The 17,035-nt window shown below is 41.4% G+C and overlaps 1 protein-coding gene across 2 annotated transcripts in view; it reads left to right on the forward strand.

Moving 5' to 3' along the window:
* Nucleotides 1–17,035, forward strand: part of DDHD2 (DDHD domain containing 2) — a 32,732-nt gene that overhangs the window by 13,115 nt on the left and 2,582 nt on the right. For both annotated transcript variants that reach the window (XM_030817121.1, XM_030817122.1), the window contains exons 8-17: nt 2,092–2,300; nt 2,583–2,650; nt 4,058–4,180; nt 6,186–6,281; nt 8,714–8,830; nt 8,934–9,089; nt 9,532–9,634; nt 9,767–9,937; nt 10,366–10,528; nt 16,888–16,995. In XM_030817121.1, the coding sequence (XP_030672981.1) occupies nt 2,092–2,300; nt 2,583–2,650; nt 4,058–4,180; nt 6,186–6,281; nt 8,714–8,830; nt 8,934–9,089; nt 9,532–9,634; nt 9,767–9,937; nt 10,366–10,528; nt 16,888–16,969 (1,288 nt within the window). In that variant the 3' untranslated portion in view covers nt 16,970–16,995. The remainder of the gene's footprint in view (nt 1–2,091; nt 2,301–2,582; nt 2,651–4,057; nt 4,181–6,185; nt 6,282–8,713; nt 8,831–8,933; nt 9,090–9,531; nt 9,635–9,766; nt 9,938–10,365; nt 10,529–16,887; nt 16,996–17,035) is intronic.

The raw sequence follows: 17,035 nt of genomic DNA on the forward strand, positions 1-17,035 counted from the left end.
TCCAGATGATTTTTCTGTTTTTTGTAGAGATGGCCTTTTACCGTGTTGGCCAAGCTGGTTTTGAGCTCTTGGGCTCAAGCAATCTGTCTGCCTTGGCCTCCTAAAATGCTGGGATTAGAGGTGTGAGCCACAGTGCCTGGCCTGAACAGTATATTTTATTTTTGAGATGGAGTGTTGCTATGTCACCCAGGCTGGAGTGCAGTGGCACAGTCTCGGCTTACTGCAACCTCTGCCTCCTGGGTTCCAGCAATTCTCCTGCCTCAGCCTCTCAGGTGGCTGGGACTACAGTCATGCGCCACAGTGCCCAGCAGCTAATTTTTGTATTTCTTAGTAGAGACAGGGTTTCCATATTGGCCAGGCTGAACTCCTGACCTCGTGATCTGCATGCCTCAGCCTCCCAAAGTGCTGGGATTACAGGCATGAGCCACCGCGCCTGGCCCTGAACAGTGTATTTTAAAGGACTTAAAAAATGTGTAACCATAACACTATTATCACACTTAAAAATTTCTTAATATCATCAAATACCTAGTCAGTGTTCAAATTTCCAGTTGTCTATTATATTTTTATATACATATTTTATACATATTTTTATATACATTAATTATATAATTATACATTAATTTTTATATACATATTTATATAATTACAAACATGTTTTAAACTGGGATCCAAATAAAGTCCATACATTGCAATTAGTTGATATGTCTTATATTATAAGTCTCTCTTGGGCTGGGCATGGTGGCTCATGCTTGTAATCCCAGCGCTTTGGGAGGCCGAGGCAGGTGGATCATCTGAGGTCAGGAGTTTGAGACCAGCCTGGCTAACATGACAAAACCCTGTCACTACTAAACATACAAAAATTAGTTGGGCATGGTGGCACATGCCTGCAATTCCAGCTGTTTGGGAGGCTGAGGCAGGAGAATCGCTTGAACCTGGGAGGCAGAGGTTACAGTGAGCTGAGATCGTGCCACTGCCCTCCAGCCTGGGCAATGGAGCGAGACTCTGTCTCAAAAAAAAAGAAAAGAAAAGAAAAAAAGTCTCTTTAATTTCTTGATTACCACTTACCTCTCTGTCTACATCTGTTGTTTTCTTGTAGTTTATGTATGGAAGAAATGGGTTTGACTTGTAGGGTTTTTTTTTTGTTTTTTTTTTTCTATTTTATTTTATTTTATTTTTTTGTTATACTTTAGGTTTTAGGGTACATGTGCACAATGTGCAGGTTTGTTACATATGTATCCATGTGCCATGTTGATTTCCTGCACCCATTAACTCGTCATTTAGCATTAGGTATATCTCCTAATGCTGTCCCTCCCCCATCCCCCAACCCCACAACAGTCCCCGGAGTGTGATGTTCCCCTTCCTGTGTCCATGAGTTCTCATTGTTCAATTCCCACCTATGAGTGAGAACATGCGGTGTTTGATTTTTTGTCCTTGCGATAGTTTACTGAGAATGATGTTTTCCAGTTTCATCCATGTCCCTACAAAGGACATGAACTCATCCTGTTTTATGGCTGCATAGTATTCCATGGTGTGTATGTGCCACATTTTCTTAATCCAGTCTATCGTTGTTGGACATTTGGGTTGGTTCCAACTCTTTGCTGTTGTGAATAGTGCCGCAGTAAACATAACGTGTGCGTGTGTCTTTATAGCAGCATGATTTATAGTCCTTTGGGTATATACCCAGTAATGGGATGGCTGGGTCAAATGGTATTTCTAGTTCTAGATCCCTGAGGAATCGCCACACTGACTTCCACAATGGTTGAACTAGTTTACAGTCCCACCAACAGTGTACAAGTGTTCCTATTTCTCCACATCCTCTCCAGCACCTGTTGTTTCCTGACATCTCACACCAGTTAGAATGGCCATCATTAAAAAAAGTCAGGAAACAACAGGTGTAGGGTTTTTTATACTCTGAATTTTGCTTATCACATCCCTCTGGCTTCATTATACATGTTCTTTTGTCCTCTTTTTGTTTTTTCTTATAAATCGACAATTGTTTGTTATAAAATGTTTAAGCTTGAAGGCTTAAAATTGGAAGTGGCTGTTAAGTGTATTTAGGTTTCCTGCTTAAATTATTTTTCCTTTTTTCAGAGATCTGCAGCGAATAACCCTGCCCAGCATTAACCGCCTCAGGCACTTCACCAATGACACAATTCTGGATGTCTTCTTCTACAATAGTCCCACCTACTGTCAGACTATTGTGGACACAGTTGCTTCTGAAATGAACCGAATATACACACTTTTTCTGCAGAGGAACCCTGATTTCAAAGGGGGTGTATCCATTGCTGGTCATAGTTTAGGTAACAAAATGAGTTCTGTGTGACCAGAGAAGACTATCACATTTTAAAGACACCTGTTTTTGAAGCACAGTGTCTTTTATCAGTATGAAATTGAGAGGTCTAGAAGTGGTCTGTGATCAAGAAATTTGGAAGGGGTTGGAAGGGTGGTGGTAAATTGGAAAGAAAGACTCCTTGCTGTGTAGATTTGCTTACATATGTAATTGGCTTGTGCCTTTTTTGTATAACAGACAGCCATTTAGTGCTAATGCTTAGAAATTGTCCCTTCTTCTATTTTACTTATAGGTTCGCTTATATTGTTTGATATCCTAACAAATCAGAAAGATTCTTTGGGGGATATTGACAGTGAAAAGGTAATTTAGATGTTCAGCTAGGTTTTCTTGTAGTTTTCCTTAGTAAGGATTTATAGATTTTAGACTTATTTTTTGTTTTTACCTGAGTTTAGTTTCATGTCATGACATTACATTTACACTTATTTTCATTTTAACAGACTTTTAATTATCTCTGTCATTCTTGGATGATAGAAGCAAGATAGTAACATGCTTCTACAAATAATAATTGTTATATTCTAAACCATAGGCATCTTATTTTCTTTTGTGAATATGCACCGCTGGGCGGGCGTGGTGGCTCATGCCTGTAATCTCAGCGCTTTGAGAGGATGAGACTGGTGGATCACCTTAGGTCAGGAGTTCAAGACCAGCTTGGCCAACATGGTGAAACCCCATCTGTACTAAAAATACAAAAATTAGCTGTGCATGGTGGTGTGTGCCTGTAATCCCAGCTACTTGGGAGGCTGAAGCAAGAGAATCGCTTGAACCTGGGAGGTGGAGGTTGCAGTGAGCTGAGATCGTGCCACTGCACTCCAGCCTGGGTGACAGAGTGAGACTCCGTCTCAAAAATATGCACTGCTGATTTGTTAATAGAGTTATGGAATCATTGAGCTAAATGAAGTTTGCATATGAACAAATGAATGAATTGGCTACAAATTGATATGATTTATAGAAACTCTGTTTGAAAGTATTGGGGACTTGATGTTTAAACATTATTTTAGTAAAAATTCCTATAACCACGTATCATCTGTAGGATTGATTTGGTACCTATTTCTCCTGTTGGACCATGAGTTCCTCCAGAGCAGAGCTTTTGTCTTAGACTGTTTTATTTCTATTTCTATTTCTTTTTTTTTTTTTTTTTTTGAGACAGTCCTTGCTCTGTCACCCAGGCTAGAATGCAGTGGCACGATCTCGGCTCACTGCAACCTCTGCCTCCAGGGTTCAAATGATTCTCCTGCCTCAGCCTTCCCAGTAGCTGGGATTACAGGTGCACGCCACTGTACCCGGCTAATTTTTGTATCTTTAGTAGAGACCGGGTGTTGGTCAGACTGGTCTTGAACTCCTGACCTTGTGATCCACCCACCTCGGCCTCCCAAAGTGCTGGGATTACAGATTTGAGCCACCATGCCCAGCCTAGACTGTTTTATTTCTTAAGCACTGTTTTCCTAATTTCTTAAGCACTGAGCTCCCTTAAAATTCAGCAAATGTTTGTTAATGATGATGAATATTTTACTCATTTCTTTAAAAACATATTTTCAATTGAAGTTGCAAAACCTTGGAACCTCTTAATTTTTTTCTTGCATAAATGACAATTTGTTAAAGTTAAGATACATTGCTGTGGAAATCTATGTATTTCTTTACTGCAAAATAGTATTAATAAAGGAAACTAAATGAATTTCAAGAATATGAGCTTTATAATTTAATTTTTAGGATTCGCTAAATATTGTAATGGATCAAGGAGATACACCTACACTAGAGGAAGATTTGAAGAAACTTCAGCTCTCTGAATTCTTTGGTATCTTTGAGAAGGAGAAAGTAGATAAGGAAGCTCTGGTAAAAATAATCTTTTAAAACTTTATGCCAAGCCATTTTCAGTATTTTTATTGTTTATCATGTTTACTAAGAGCCTACCCTTTAGATACTTTTTAGTCATAAATACTTTATCATTAATGTTCCTTAGCATTATTTATTTGCTTTTTATCATATCAAGTGACCATTGCTTTGTGGAAGTTCAAAGTTCAGATGGCCATATTGATATTCATAGAGCAATGGAGCAGACTAACCAGTACGGCTCATAGAAAACATGAGAGTAAGAACAAACAAATAACCATTAGCTATTCCAACTCTAATTTTCTGTTGTACTTTCAAGAGCTCTACTGTTATTTGCTTGTTTATTTTCTATTTATTTATTTTTTGAGTTGGAGTCTCGCTCTTGCCCAGGCTGGAGTACAGTGGTGTGATCTTCGGTTCATTGCAACCTCTGTCTCCTGGGTTCAAGCAATTCTCCTGCCTCAGCCTCCCAAGTAGCTGGGATTAGAGGTGCCCGCCACCACGCCTGGCTAGTTTTTATATTTTTAGTAGAGATGGGGTTTCACAGCATTGGCCAAGCTAGTCTCTTGGCCAGGCTGGTCTGGAATTCCTGACCCCGTGATCCACCCACCTTGGCCTCCCAAAGTGCTGGGATTACATGTGTGAGCCACCGTGCACAGTCATCTTGTTTGTTTGTTTTTTGTTTTTTTCCATTTTTGTTGTGCCTTTTTCTGGTTTGTGATACATTCACTCATTTAACAGATATTTAGAAAATGCTTACTATACCAAGTACTAGATAGATTGGTGAAAAGACATATGATCCCTGACCTCATAGTGTTTATAGTTTACTGGGGAAGACACATGTTAAATAATCACACACATCATGGCAATTACATAAGAAGTAAGGAAAAGTACACCGTGTTGTAAGAATTAGCCTGGTCTCATAAGGTGCAGGAAGTCTTCCCTAATCAAATGAGTGACAGTTGGCTGGGTGTGGTGGCTCACGCCTGTAATCCCAGCACTTTGGGAGGCCGAGATGGGCAGATCACGAGGTCAGGAGTTCGAGACCAGCCTAGTCAACATGGTGAAACCCTGTCTCTACTAAAAATACAAAAATTAGCTGGGTGTAGTGGTGCGGGCCTGTAATCCCAGCTACTTGGGAGGCTGAGGCAGGAGAATCACTTGAACCCAGGAGGTGGAGGTTGCAGTGAGCCGAGGTCACGCCACTGCACTCCAGCCTGGGCGACAGAGCAAGACTCCATCTCAAAAAAAAAAAAAAAAAAAAAAAAAAAGATGTGTGACACTTGAGATCTTGATTGTTAGTCTCTTCCATACTTGTGTGTTTGCTGTATGTTCTCAGTGCTTGCGTTCATCAGCAGGAGTATAGTCCTTCTCAGGAATGTGACATCTAAGTCTGTATAGAAATCAAGGAAGTTTTTTTTTTTGAGACGGAGTCTTGCTCTCTCACCCAGGCTGGAGTGCAGTGGCGCAATCTCGGCTAACTGCAAGCTCTCCGCCTCCCGGGTTCACGCCATTCTCCTGCCTCAGCCTCCTGAGTAGCTGGGAATACAGGCACCCGCCACCGTGCCCGGCTAATTTTTTTTTGTATTTTTAGTAGAGACGGGGTTTCACCATGGTCTCGATCTCCTGACCTCGTGATCCACCCGCCTCGGCCTTCCAAAGTGCTGGGATTACAGGCGTGAGCCACTGCACCCGGCCAAAAATCAAGGAAGATTTTTATGTCCTGAAGTCCTTAGATACCCAACTTCTCTGGGTTTTTTTTTTTTTTTTAACTATAACAATGTTGTCTGTATTATTGTAACATTTTATAAGTATTGATATTTTCTATTCTTTTTTAGGCTGTTTCATGAATAAAACAGGTCCTTTTTTCTGGAAGTTATTATATGATGTTTTACTACTAGAGAGAGGCCTAGGCAGCAACAGAGTGCCTGGGCCTTATTCCTCTTAGGGGACAGGATTGATTTTATTTTGTCTGGTAATAAAGAAAGACTTGATTTTCTATGCCTAGGCTTTATGTACAGACCGAGATCTTCAGGAAATGGGAATTCCTTTAGGACCAAGAAAGAAGATATTAAACTATTTCAGCACCAGAAAAAACTCAACGGTATGTGCCTAATACAGCTTGTTGGACTAAGCAATTCTTTGATGTCCATAGTGTGTCCTTGTACTTTGTGGGATATTTACTCTGGGGAGCCAAGCAGTTTTTTGGTAATTGATCTTTGGCTCTTTTTTTTTTTTTTTTGAGACGGAGTCTTGCTGTTGCCCAGGCTAGAGTGCAGTGGCGCGATTTCAGCTCACTGCAGGCTCCGCCCCCCCGGGGTTCACGCCATTCTTCTGCCTCAGCCTCCCGAGTAGCTGGGACTACAGGCGCCCGCCACCTCACCCGGCTAATTTTTTGTATTTTTAGTAGAGACGGGGTTTCACTGTGTTAGCCAGGATGGTCTCGATCTCCTGATCTCGTGATCCGCCCGCCTTGGACTCCCAAAGTGCTGGGATTACAGGCATGAGCCACTGCGCCTGGCCTCTTTTTTTTTTTTTTTTTTTTTCTTTTTGAGACAGAGTCTTGCTTTTGTCACTCAGGCTGGAGTGCAGTGGTGCGATCCCAGCTCGTTGCAACCTCTGCCTCCCGGGTTCAAGCGATTCTCCTGCCTCAGCCTCCCGAGTAGCTGGGACTACAGGCGCCCACCACCATGCCCGGCTAATTTTTGTATTTCTAATAGAAACGGGGTTTCACCATATTGGCCAGGCTGGTCTCAAACTCCTAACCTTGTGATCTGCCCACCTTGGCCTCCCAAAGTGCTGGGATTACAGGTGTGAGCCACCCCGCCTGGCCGATCTTTGGCTCTCTTTCTAGAAATTAAACACATTTTCTTTTTAACATCTTTTTCTTTTTTTTTTTTTTCTGGAAATGAAATCTCACTCTGTTGCCCGGGGTGGAGTACAGTGGGTGATCTCAGCTCACTGCAGCCTCCACCTCCCAGGTTCAGGCAATTCTCCTGCTTCATCCTCTTGAGTAGCTGGGATTCCAGGTGTGCACCACCATGCCCAGCTAACTTTTTGTATTTTTAGTAGACGCAGGGTTTCACTATGTTGGCCAGGCTGGTCTTGAACTCCTGACCTCAGGTGACCCACATGCCTCAGCCTCCCAAAGTGCTGCACCGCTCCTGGCCCTTCTTTTTTTACATCCTTAAAAGTGTTATTAGCTTCAGAAGTCTTCTCTCCTCTGGAATTCTCCTACCATTTATTTATTTATTTTTTTGCTTTTTTCTTTTCATGAGAGTTTTACCCATATCTAATTCACATCACATACCATAAAATTCACCCTTTTAAAGTTTACAATTTAATGGTTTTTAGTATATTCATAGAGTTATGTAACCATTACCACTATCCAATTTCAGCACATTTCCATTGTCCCTTACGGAAACCCCATACCCATTTGCTGTCACTCCCCTTTGCTCCCTGCCCCCAGCCTCTGTCAACCACTAATCTACTTTCTGTTTCTACAGATTTGCTCATTTTGGACATTCCATATAAATGGGATGTCCTTTTGAGCTATGTGTCTGACTTCTTTCACTTAGCATAATGTTCTCAAGGTTTACCTGTGTTAAGAGTACTTCCACATTCAGTTTTTCTGGTCACTGAATTTCTCTCCATATCTATTAGTTAGTTCTTTTCTTTTTTTTTTTCTTTTTGAGTCAGAGTCTTGCACTGTCGCCCAGGCTGGAGTGCAGTTGCACGATCTTGGGTCACTTGCAACCTCCGCCTCCTGGGTTCAAGTGATTCTCCTGCTTCAGCTTCCTGAGTAGCTGGGATTACAGGCACGCGACACCACACCTAGCTAATTTTTTATTTTTAGTATTGGGTTTCACCATGTTGGCCAGGCTGGTCTTGAACTCCTGACCTCAAGTGATCCGCCCACCTCAGCTTCCCAAAATGCTGGGATTGCAGGTGTGAGCCACCATGCCTGGCCAGTAGTTCGTTCTTTTCCAACTTTTTAGCAGGTGGCTCAGTTCTTTTTAAAGACTCAGTTCTTGGCCCAGCCCGTTGACATCCTACTTCCCTTGATTACAGAGGCACAGCACTTCATAGAACTCTAGCAATCCTCAGCATTGTCTTCCCACAGTGCCCCGCTATTGTTTTCTCTTATGATTGTTGCCTAAAGTTTCAACGCTGCTGAAATGGCTATGTACAACTTTCATCATTTTAGAGCATGTAAGAATGTCAATTAACAATTTAAGGCAATAATTTAATCTTGTTTTCTGAGGAAATCTTCCTAGAATTTTTGGCTGCCATTTCAGAACTTTCCCAAGGGTCCTTTCAAACCAGTAGAAAACTATATAATCCTTTGACTATACTTTTACTATATAGTAGCTCCCCATAATTTTTTTTTTTAATAGAGACTATGTTGCCCAGGTTGGACTTGAACTCTTGGGCTTAAACAGTCCTACCTGTCTACCTCAGGGTCCTGAGTAGCTGGGACTACAGGTGCATGCCACCATGCCCAGCTTCTCCACATAACTATTTTTTATTCTTTAGGGTATTAATAGACCAACCCTACAGCTTGCTTCAGGGGCAAACATCCCCAAAGAATCTGAGTTCTGCAGTAGCAGTAATACTAGAAATGGTGACTATCTGGATGTTGGCATTGGGCAGGTAACTAATTCTCTTTGATCATTTTACCACTTGCTATTGGTATGGTAGAAACAGATGTAACTTTTGTTATTAATGAGAGATGCTTTTATTTTCCTCCTTTGAGGTGTCTGTGAAATACCCCCGGCTCATCTATAACCCAGAAATATTCTTTGCCTTTGGATCTCCCATTGGAATGTTCCTTACTGTCCGAGGACTAAAAAGAATTGATCCCAACTACAGATTTCCAACGTGCAAAGGTTTCTTCAATATTTATCACCCTGTAAGCATTGTACGGCTATTGTGGTTTTACCTAAATATCAGAGCTTATTGTTAAAGAACATAGGATTTTCTGTTGTGTTGATTTTTTTTTTCCTATTCCATTCTCTAGCAATGAGACAACTTATAATAGTATTGATTTGGAAGTGATGGAGCAGAACTGTACATTTTTTTAAATGAACTTATGATTATTCTTGCTTAAGATACATAGTTCTGGTTGTACATGGTGGCTAATGCCTGTCATCCCAGCACTTTGGGAGGTCGAGGCAGGAAGATTGCTTGAGCCTAGGAGTTGCAGGCTGCAGTGAGCCATGATTGCACCACTGCACTCCAGCCTGGGTGACAGAGCGAGACCTCATCTCAAAAAAAAAAAAAAAAAAAAAAGTTATATAGTTTCCAGACTGTGCTCAGCAGAGGTAAATGTAGCTCTCGTTTTTCCTATGTAGTTTGATCCTGTGGCCTATAGGATTGAACCAATGGTGGTCCCAGGAGTGGAATTTGAGCCAATGCTGATCCCACATCATAAAGGCAGGAAGCGGATGCACTTAGGTAAGTGTGAGCATAGAACTTGATAATTCTAGACCTTTTGGCCAGTGCAAAGGGCGTCATTCACTCTGTTCAGCTATATTGGACCCTAAACTCTTTGTAAATCATTTAATGTTCTTTATTTATATGTTTCAGAACTGAGAGAGGGCTTGACCAGGATGAGTATGGACCTTAAGAACAACTTGCTAGGTTCGCTGCGGATGGCCTGGAAGTCTTTTACCAGAGCTCCATACCCTGCCTTACAAGCTTCAGAAACAGCAGAAGAAACTGAAGCAGAACCTGAATCAACTTCAGAGAAGCCTAGTGGTCAGTGACACTGTACACATTGACCAGCTGCCAGATAACAGGGATGCCATGGTGTGGTGTTTTTCATAGTTAATTTAATTTAATTTCACATTTAATTTCATAGTTAATATTGCATTCTTTTGCTTTAGTTTTCAACTTCTAAAGAGCTCTATTCCTGCTTGCGTTTAGTATAAACCCAAGGCAAACGACCTAGCTATCAGTGGTATAGGTAATGAGATGTCTTGCGCAAAAGCAAAAAAGGGGATTGGACAAAATTACTGTGACCTGAGAAGGAGCTTGAAGGCGATTGAGAGGAGGAAGATGGGAGAGAGCTCTCTGAACAGAGAGTAGCTCATTCTGTGGTAAACTTGGAGTGTGAGGAGAAGTTAACAGGATAACCCTGAAGGCCAAAAGGTTTTAGATTCTTATTATGGTTCTTCCATATCCAGATGTTAACACAGAAGAGACCTCTGTGGCAGTTAAAGAAGAAGTCCTGCCTATCAATGTGGGGATGCTGAATGGAGGCCAACGCATTGACTATGTGCTACAGGAGAAGCCTATTGAAAGTTTTAATGAGTATTTATTTGCTTTACAAAGCCATCTATGCTACTGGTAAATGTTGTTTATTTTTGTCTGTTTTGTTTGTTTACCTGTTTCATAGATATTTGATAGATGTAGAAAAAAGGAGGATAGGCCAGGTGCGTTGGCTCAGGCTTATAATCTCAGCACTTTGGGAGGCCGAGGTGGGGGGATTGCTTGAGTTCAGGAGTTTGAGACCCGCCTGGGAAACATAGCAAGACCTCATCTCTACAAAAACTAAATTAGCTGGGCATGGTGGTATGTGCTTATAGTCCCAGCTACTTGGGAAGCTGAGGCAGGAGACTCGCTTGAGCCCAGGAGTTTGAGACCACAGTGAGCCATGATCACACCACTGCACTCTAGCCTGGGTGACAGAGCAAGACCCTGTCTCAAAAAAAAAAAAAAAAGACCTGTGTCCCTTTGGAATTAAAATGACTTCTCATTTAGACAGCACAAGTACAATCATGTCATTTCAAGAATCTGGTTTAAACACACTGTTATTTTATTTTGCAGTTGGGTAGAACGTGGATGAGGCTAATGATGCCAACAGCCATAAGTTCAATTATCCTAGTGTTAAAAATGTGTCTTTTGGCCATTTAGGTGCACATGAATGAACTGGAACAAATAATATTACTGTTGCTGGACGTCTCATAGCAAACCCATTTGAAAGCATTTATGGTAGCTATGACAGAGTTAATTATTATTATTTTATCATTATTTGAGACAGGGCCTTGCTGTGTCACCCAGGCTGGAGTGCAGTGGCATGCTCATGGTTCAGTGCAGCCTTGACCTTCTGGACTCAAGTGATCCTCCCACCTCAGTCTCCCTAATAAGTAGGATGACCGTTGTGCACCACCATGCCCAGCTAATTTTTGTAGAGATAGGGTTTCGCCGTGTTGCCCAGGTTGGTCTCAAACTTCAAGCAATCAATCCGCCTCCGCCTCCCAAAGTGCTGGAATTACAGGCATGAGCCACCATGCCTGGGCAGAATTATTATTAAATATAATGGGTTACCTGATGGATTGTAGAATGGATTAATGATGCTTTCTGAAATTCAGGCCGGGTATGGTGGCTCATGCTTATAATCCCAGCACTTTGGGAGGCGGAGGAAGGAGGATTACTTGAGGCCAGGAGTTGAAGGCTGCAGTGAGCCATGATGGTGCCACTGCACCCTAGCCTGAGTGACAGAGCGAGACCATGTCTGAAAAAAAAAATAGTATAAAATAATACTAATTAATCCCTGAAGAAGTTGACATAAAAATAAAGCAAGGAAAATAAGATGGGTCAGAGATAAGTGTTTTAAAAATGAAAGCTCAGACCAGTGTGGCCAACATGACGAAATCCCGTCTCTACCAAAAATAAAATTAGCCAGGTGTGGTGGTACATGCCTGTAGTCCCAGCTACTAGGGAGGCTGAGACAGGAGAATTGCCTGAACCTGGGAGGCAGAGGTTGCAGTGAGCGAGATCACGCCACTGCACTCCAGCCTGGGTGACAGAGCGAGACTCCATCTCAAAAAAAAAAAAAAAAAAAAAAAAAAGCAAGCTCAAAGGTCCTAAGAAGAATTTTTCCCTTGAATTCTGATGAGGAATTATCATCTGATGCAATCACTGTCATTTGTATATAATATATATAGTAGAGGCCATGACATAAAATCAAAGTGCAGTTCATTAAAAGCAATCTTGTAAGGGGCTAAAATAATGCTAAGCATGATCTCTGGTGATCTGGCTTCATAGAAAGAAGAGTTCTTTTGATATTTCTGTGTGGGCAGTACATTCATATGGTTTGAAATTCAAAGAAAGAAAAATAATGAAAAGCCTCTTTTTTATTTTGTTCCTTGCAACTAGTTTCTTCCCCATATACAACTAATGTAAAATGTCTTCCAGCCATCTATTTTATGCCTCCATAATAAATATATGTATGTGAATATATTCTTTCCCTTATTTTAAAAATATAAATAGTATATTAAAGGCAATGTTCTATGCCTTGTTTTTTCTACTAGTATATCTTGGCATTTTTTAACCTATTATATGTCGTTTCCTGATTTTTTTTTTAGCTGCATAGTCTTCCATTGTCTAAATACACCATAATTTATTTAAGCCGTCCTCTACTCTTGGACTTTCAGGTTTCCTTTTCTTTTGCACACACCTTGTTCATGTCATTTCACCTACTCATGAGTATATCTGTAATGTAAAATACTTCGAATTGAAATCAGTGGCATAAAGGGTATATACATTTGTAAAATTTGATAAATATTGACAAATAAGAGGTTGTACCTTTTTATACTCCCAGCAATAATGTATGAAAGTGTGTGTTTCTCCACAGCTTTTCCAACAGTTTTAATATTTTAAAATCTTTGCCAATTTGTTGGGTGAAAATGTACAATATACTGTACATATTAAAAGAATACATATTTGATGAGTTGTGACATGTATACACCTGTGAAGCCATCACTACAATCAACTTAACATATTCATCACTCTCAAAAGTTTCCTTGTGCCTTTTGTAATCCCTCCCTTCTTTTCTCTTCCCCACTCCTCCTAATTTCCAGGGAGCCACTGATCTGTTCTGTCACTGTAGATTAGTTTGCTTATGACTCGTATTTGGAATCCTATAGTATATACTTTTGTTGTTTGGCGTTTAGCTTCTTCTTCTTCTTATTTTTTTTTGAGACAGTCTTGTTCTGTCATCCAGGCTGGAGTGCAGTGACACAATCATGGCTCACTGTTGCCTAGATCTCTGGGCTCAAGGGATCCTCTTAGGCGCAAGGGATCCTCCCATCTCAGCCTCCCAAGAAGCTGGGACTACAGGCATGTGCCACTGGGCCTAATTTTTATTTATTTATTTATTTTCGTAGAGATGGGGTCTCACTATGTTGCCCCTGCTGGTGTCAAACTCCTGGCCTCAAGCAGTCCTTTGCTTTGGCCCCCCAAGCTGTTGGGATTATAGACGTGATCGATGTTGTGTATATCAATAGTATATCCTTTTTATTGCTGAGTAGTATTCCACTATATGGATATATCACAGTTTATCCATTCACCTGTTGATGGATATTTGGATAGTTTCCAGTTTTTGTCTATTAACAAAGCTGCTAGGAACATTCATGTATAAGACTTTACATGGACATATTCTTGGGTAAATAGGAATGGAATGGGTGGATGCTATATGGAAGCGTATCTTTAAAAGAAACTGCCAAACTGTTTTGCCACCAGCAGTTTACATCTCCATCAGCAGTGTTTGAGAGTTTCAGTTGCTCCACATCAACATTTTTTTTTATTTTTTATTTTTATTTTTGTGAGAGAGTCTCACTCTATCACCCAGGCTGGAGTGCAGTGGTGCAATTATAGCTCATTGCAGCCTTGACCTTGGACTCAAGCCATCCTCCCATCTCAGACTGAGCAGCTGGGAGTAGCTAGGACCACAGGTGTGTACCACCACGCCCAGCTAATTTTTCAAATTTTTTTGTGGAAATGGGGTTTTGCCATGTTGCCCAGGCTGGTCTTGAACTCCTGGGCTCCAGTGATCCTCCCACTTGACTTCCCAAAGTGCTGGGATTACAGGTGTAAGCCACCATATCTGGCCAACAAGTTTTTTTTTTTTTTTTTTTTTTTTTTTTTTTCCTGAGAAGGAGTCTCACACTGTCACCCAGGCTGGAGTGCTGTGGCACAATCTTGGCTCACTGCAACCTCCGCCTCCCAGGTTCAAGCGATTCTTGTACCTCAGCTTCCTGAGTAGCTGGGATTACAGGCATGCGCCACCATGCCTAGCTAATTTTTGTATTGTTAGTAGAGATGGGGTTTCACCATGTTGGCCAGGCTGGTCTCGAACTTCTGACCTGAGGTGATCCGCCTGCCCCTGCCCCCCAAAGTGCTGGGATTACAGGCGTGAGCCACTGCGCCTGGTCAAAATTTTTATTTTTATGTAATCAAATTTGTTGACATTTGCTTTTTGGTTTCTGGAATTTGTGTCATACTCAGATCTTCCTTACTTTCCAAAAAAATTCTTACTACAGTATTTTTTTTTTTTTTTTGAGATGGAGTTTCACCCTGTCACCCAGGCTGGAGTGCAATGGTGTGATCTCGGCTCACTGCAACCTCTGCCTCCCAGGTTCAAGTGATTCTCCTGCCTCAGCCTCCCAAGTAGCCAGGATTACAGGTGTGCACCACCACACTTGGCTAATTTTGTCTTTTTAGTAGAGACAGGGTTTCACCATGTTGGTCAGGCTGGTCTCAAACTCCTGACCTCAAGTGATCCCACCTCAGCCTCCCAAAGTGCTGGGATTACAGGCATGAGCCACTGCACCCAGCCAACACAGTATATTCTTATATATATAATATTTTTTTAGAAACAGGATCTTGCATGCAGTGGCTTTTCACAGGCATGATCTTAGTGCACTAGACCCTTGAATTCCTGGGCTCAAGCAATCCTCTTGCCTTGGCCTCCTGAGTAGTTGGGACTGCAGGTGTGCAACACCATGCCTGGCTATTCTAAGATTCTATCATCTAATTTTTACATATGAATCTTTGATTCAGATTCAGGTCGTTTTTTCTCCACATGTCTCAACACTATTAATAAATTTGAGATTCTAAATTAAATTAATTAAATTCTTTTTTTTTTTTTGAGACAGAGTCTTGCTGTGTTGCCCAGGCTGAAGTGCAGAAGTGCAGTAGTGCAGTAGTTGGCTCACTGCAACCTCCACCTTCTGGGTTCAAATGATTTTCCTGCCTCAGCTTCTGGAGTAGCCGGGACTATAGGCGTATGCCACCATGCCCAGCTAATTTTTGTATTTTTAGTAGAGATGGGGTTTCACTATGTTGGCCAGGCTGGTCTCGAACGCCTGACCTCAGGTGATCCGCCTGCCTCGACCTCCCAGTGTTAGGATTATAGGTGTGAGTCACCGTGCCTGGCCACTTAAATTCCTGTACATAAATGGGACTATTTCTCAACTTCTTACTTGTTGATTTGCTTATTTATGTACCATTTTAATATCTGATAGAGCTAATTCCTGGTTGTTGATACAGGAATTTGTTAAGCTGGGGTCTGTGTATATGAGTTTGTGGGAGATGAGGGAAGTCTATGAATCCAGTGAAATACACATTTATAACTGGTTGCAATGTGATCCTCTCTGGGGAGAAATCCATAATTTCATTAGATTCTCAAAAGGATGCATGACTCAATAAATGTTGAACCACAGATCTAGAAGAATGATAGAGCCTTATATCCTTAAGGCAGTCCCTCATGAATGTTAATCTTTTTAAATCAAATTTTGTTATGAAGTGTGGATATAAGTAATTGCTTGTGCATACATAGAATAATATCTGGAAAACGCATGAGAAATTGATAACATTGGTTGTCAGAAGATGGGAACTGGTGGTGGTTGAGGAACAAAGATGGGAGGGAGACTTCATTACTTTCTTATATTTTTGGAATTTGGAACCTTATGATTGTATTACCTTTTCCAAAAGGTGCATAATATTTTAAAAATTAAGGTGACCAACTGGATAACTCTTCAGTAGTGTCTCTAGAATGATCTCTGTGGAAAAGGAACAATTCTTGGTTATTTCTTACTGGCTTTTTTTTTTTTTTTTTGAAATGGAGTCTCACTCTGTTGCCCAGGCTGAAATGCAGTGGCGCTCTGCAACCTTCGGCTCACTGCACCTTTCGCCTCCTGGGTTCAAGCGATTCTCCTGCCTCAGCCTCCTGAGTAGCTGGGACTACAGGCGCGTGCTGCCACGCCTGGCTAATTTTTTTTTTTTTTTTAGATAGAGTCTCGCCTGTCTGCCAGGCTGGAGTGCAGTGGTGCGATCTCGGCTCACTGCAACCTCTGCCTCCCGGGTTCAAGTGATTCTTCTGCCTCAGTCTCCCCAGTAACTGGGACTACAGGCGTGTACCACCACACCCTGCTAATGTTTGTGTTTTTAGTAGAGACGGGGTTTCACCATATTGGCCAGGCTGGTCTCGAACTCCTGACCTCGTGATCTGCGCACCTCGGCCTCCCAAAGTGCTGGGATTACAGGCGTGAGCCACTGTGCCCAGCCCTAGTTTTTGTATTTTTAGTGGAGACGGGGTTTCACCACGTTGGCCAGGCTGGCTCAAACTCCAGACCTGTAGTGGCTTGTCCACCTCAGCCTCCCAGAGTATTAGGATTACAGGTGTGAGCCACCGCACCTGGCCTCTCTTACTAGCTTTTTTATATTACTAGACTTAATGCCAGAGTTCTTTGCCAGGTCACCTTCCAAACCACTGCCAATTACATTACTTCTGAATCTCATTTCTTTGCAGAAGTAAAAAATAAACTTGCAAGATGGTTGTATGGATTAAATGAGATAATATATGTAAAACATTTGGCACAAATGTTAGTTCCTTTTCTCAACATAATTTTTTCTCTTTATAGGGAGTCTGAAGATACAGTATTGCTGGTCCTCAAAGAGATCTACCAAACCCAGGGTATCTTCCTTGATCAGCCTTTACAGTAAAAATGACCCATCTATGGCTGCTTAATGTAAGTTTTAAAATGTCATGTATATAGTGTAATTCTTACA

Source organism: Nomascus leucogenys, chromosome 8 (genome assembly GCF_006542625.1).
Source record: "Nomascus leucogenys isolate Asia chromosome 8, Asia_NLE_v1, whole genome shotgun sequence".
Lineage (NCBI taxonomy): Eukaryota > Metazoa > Chordata > Mammalia > Primates > Hylobatidae > Nomascus > Nomascus leucogenys.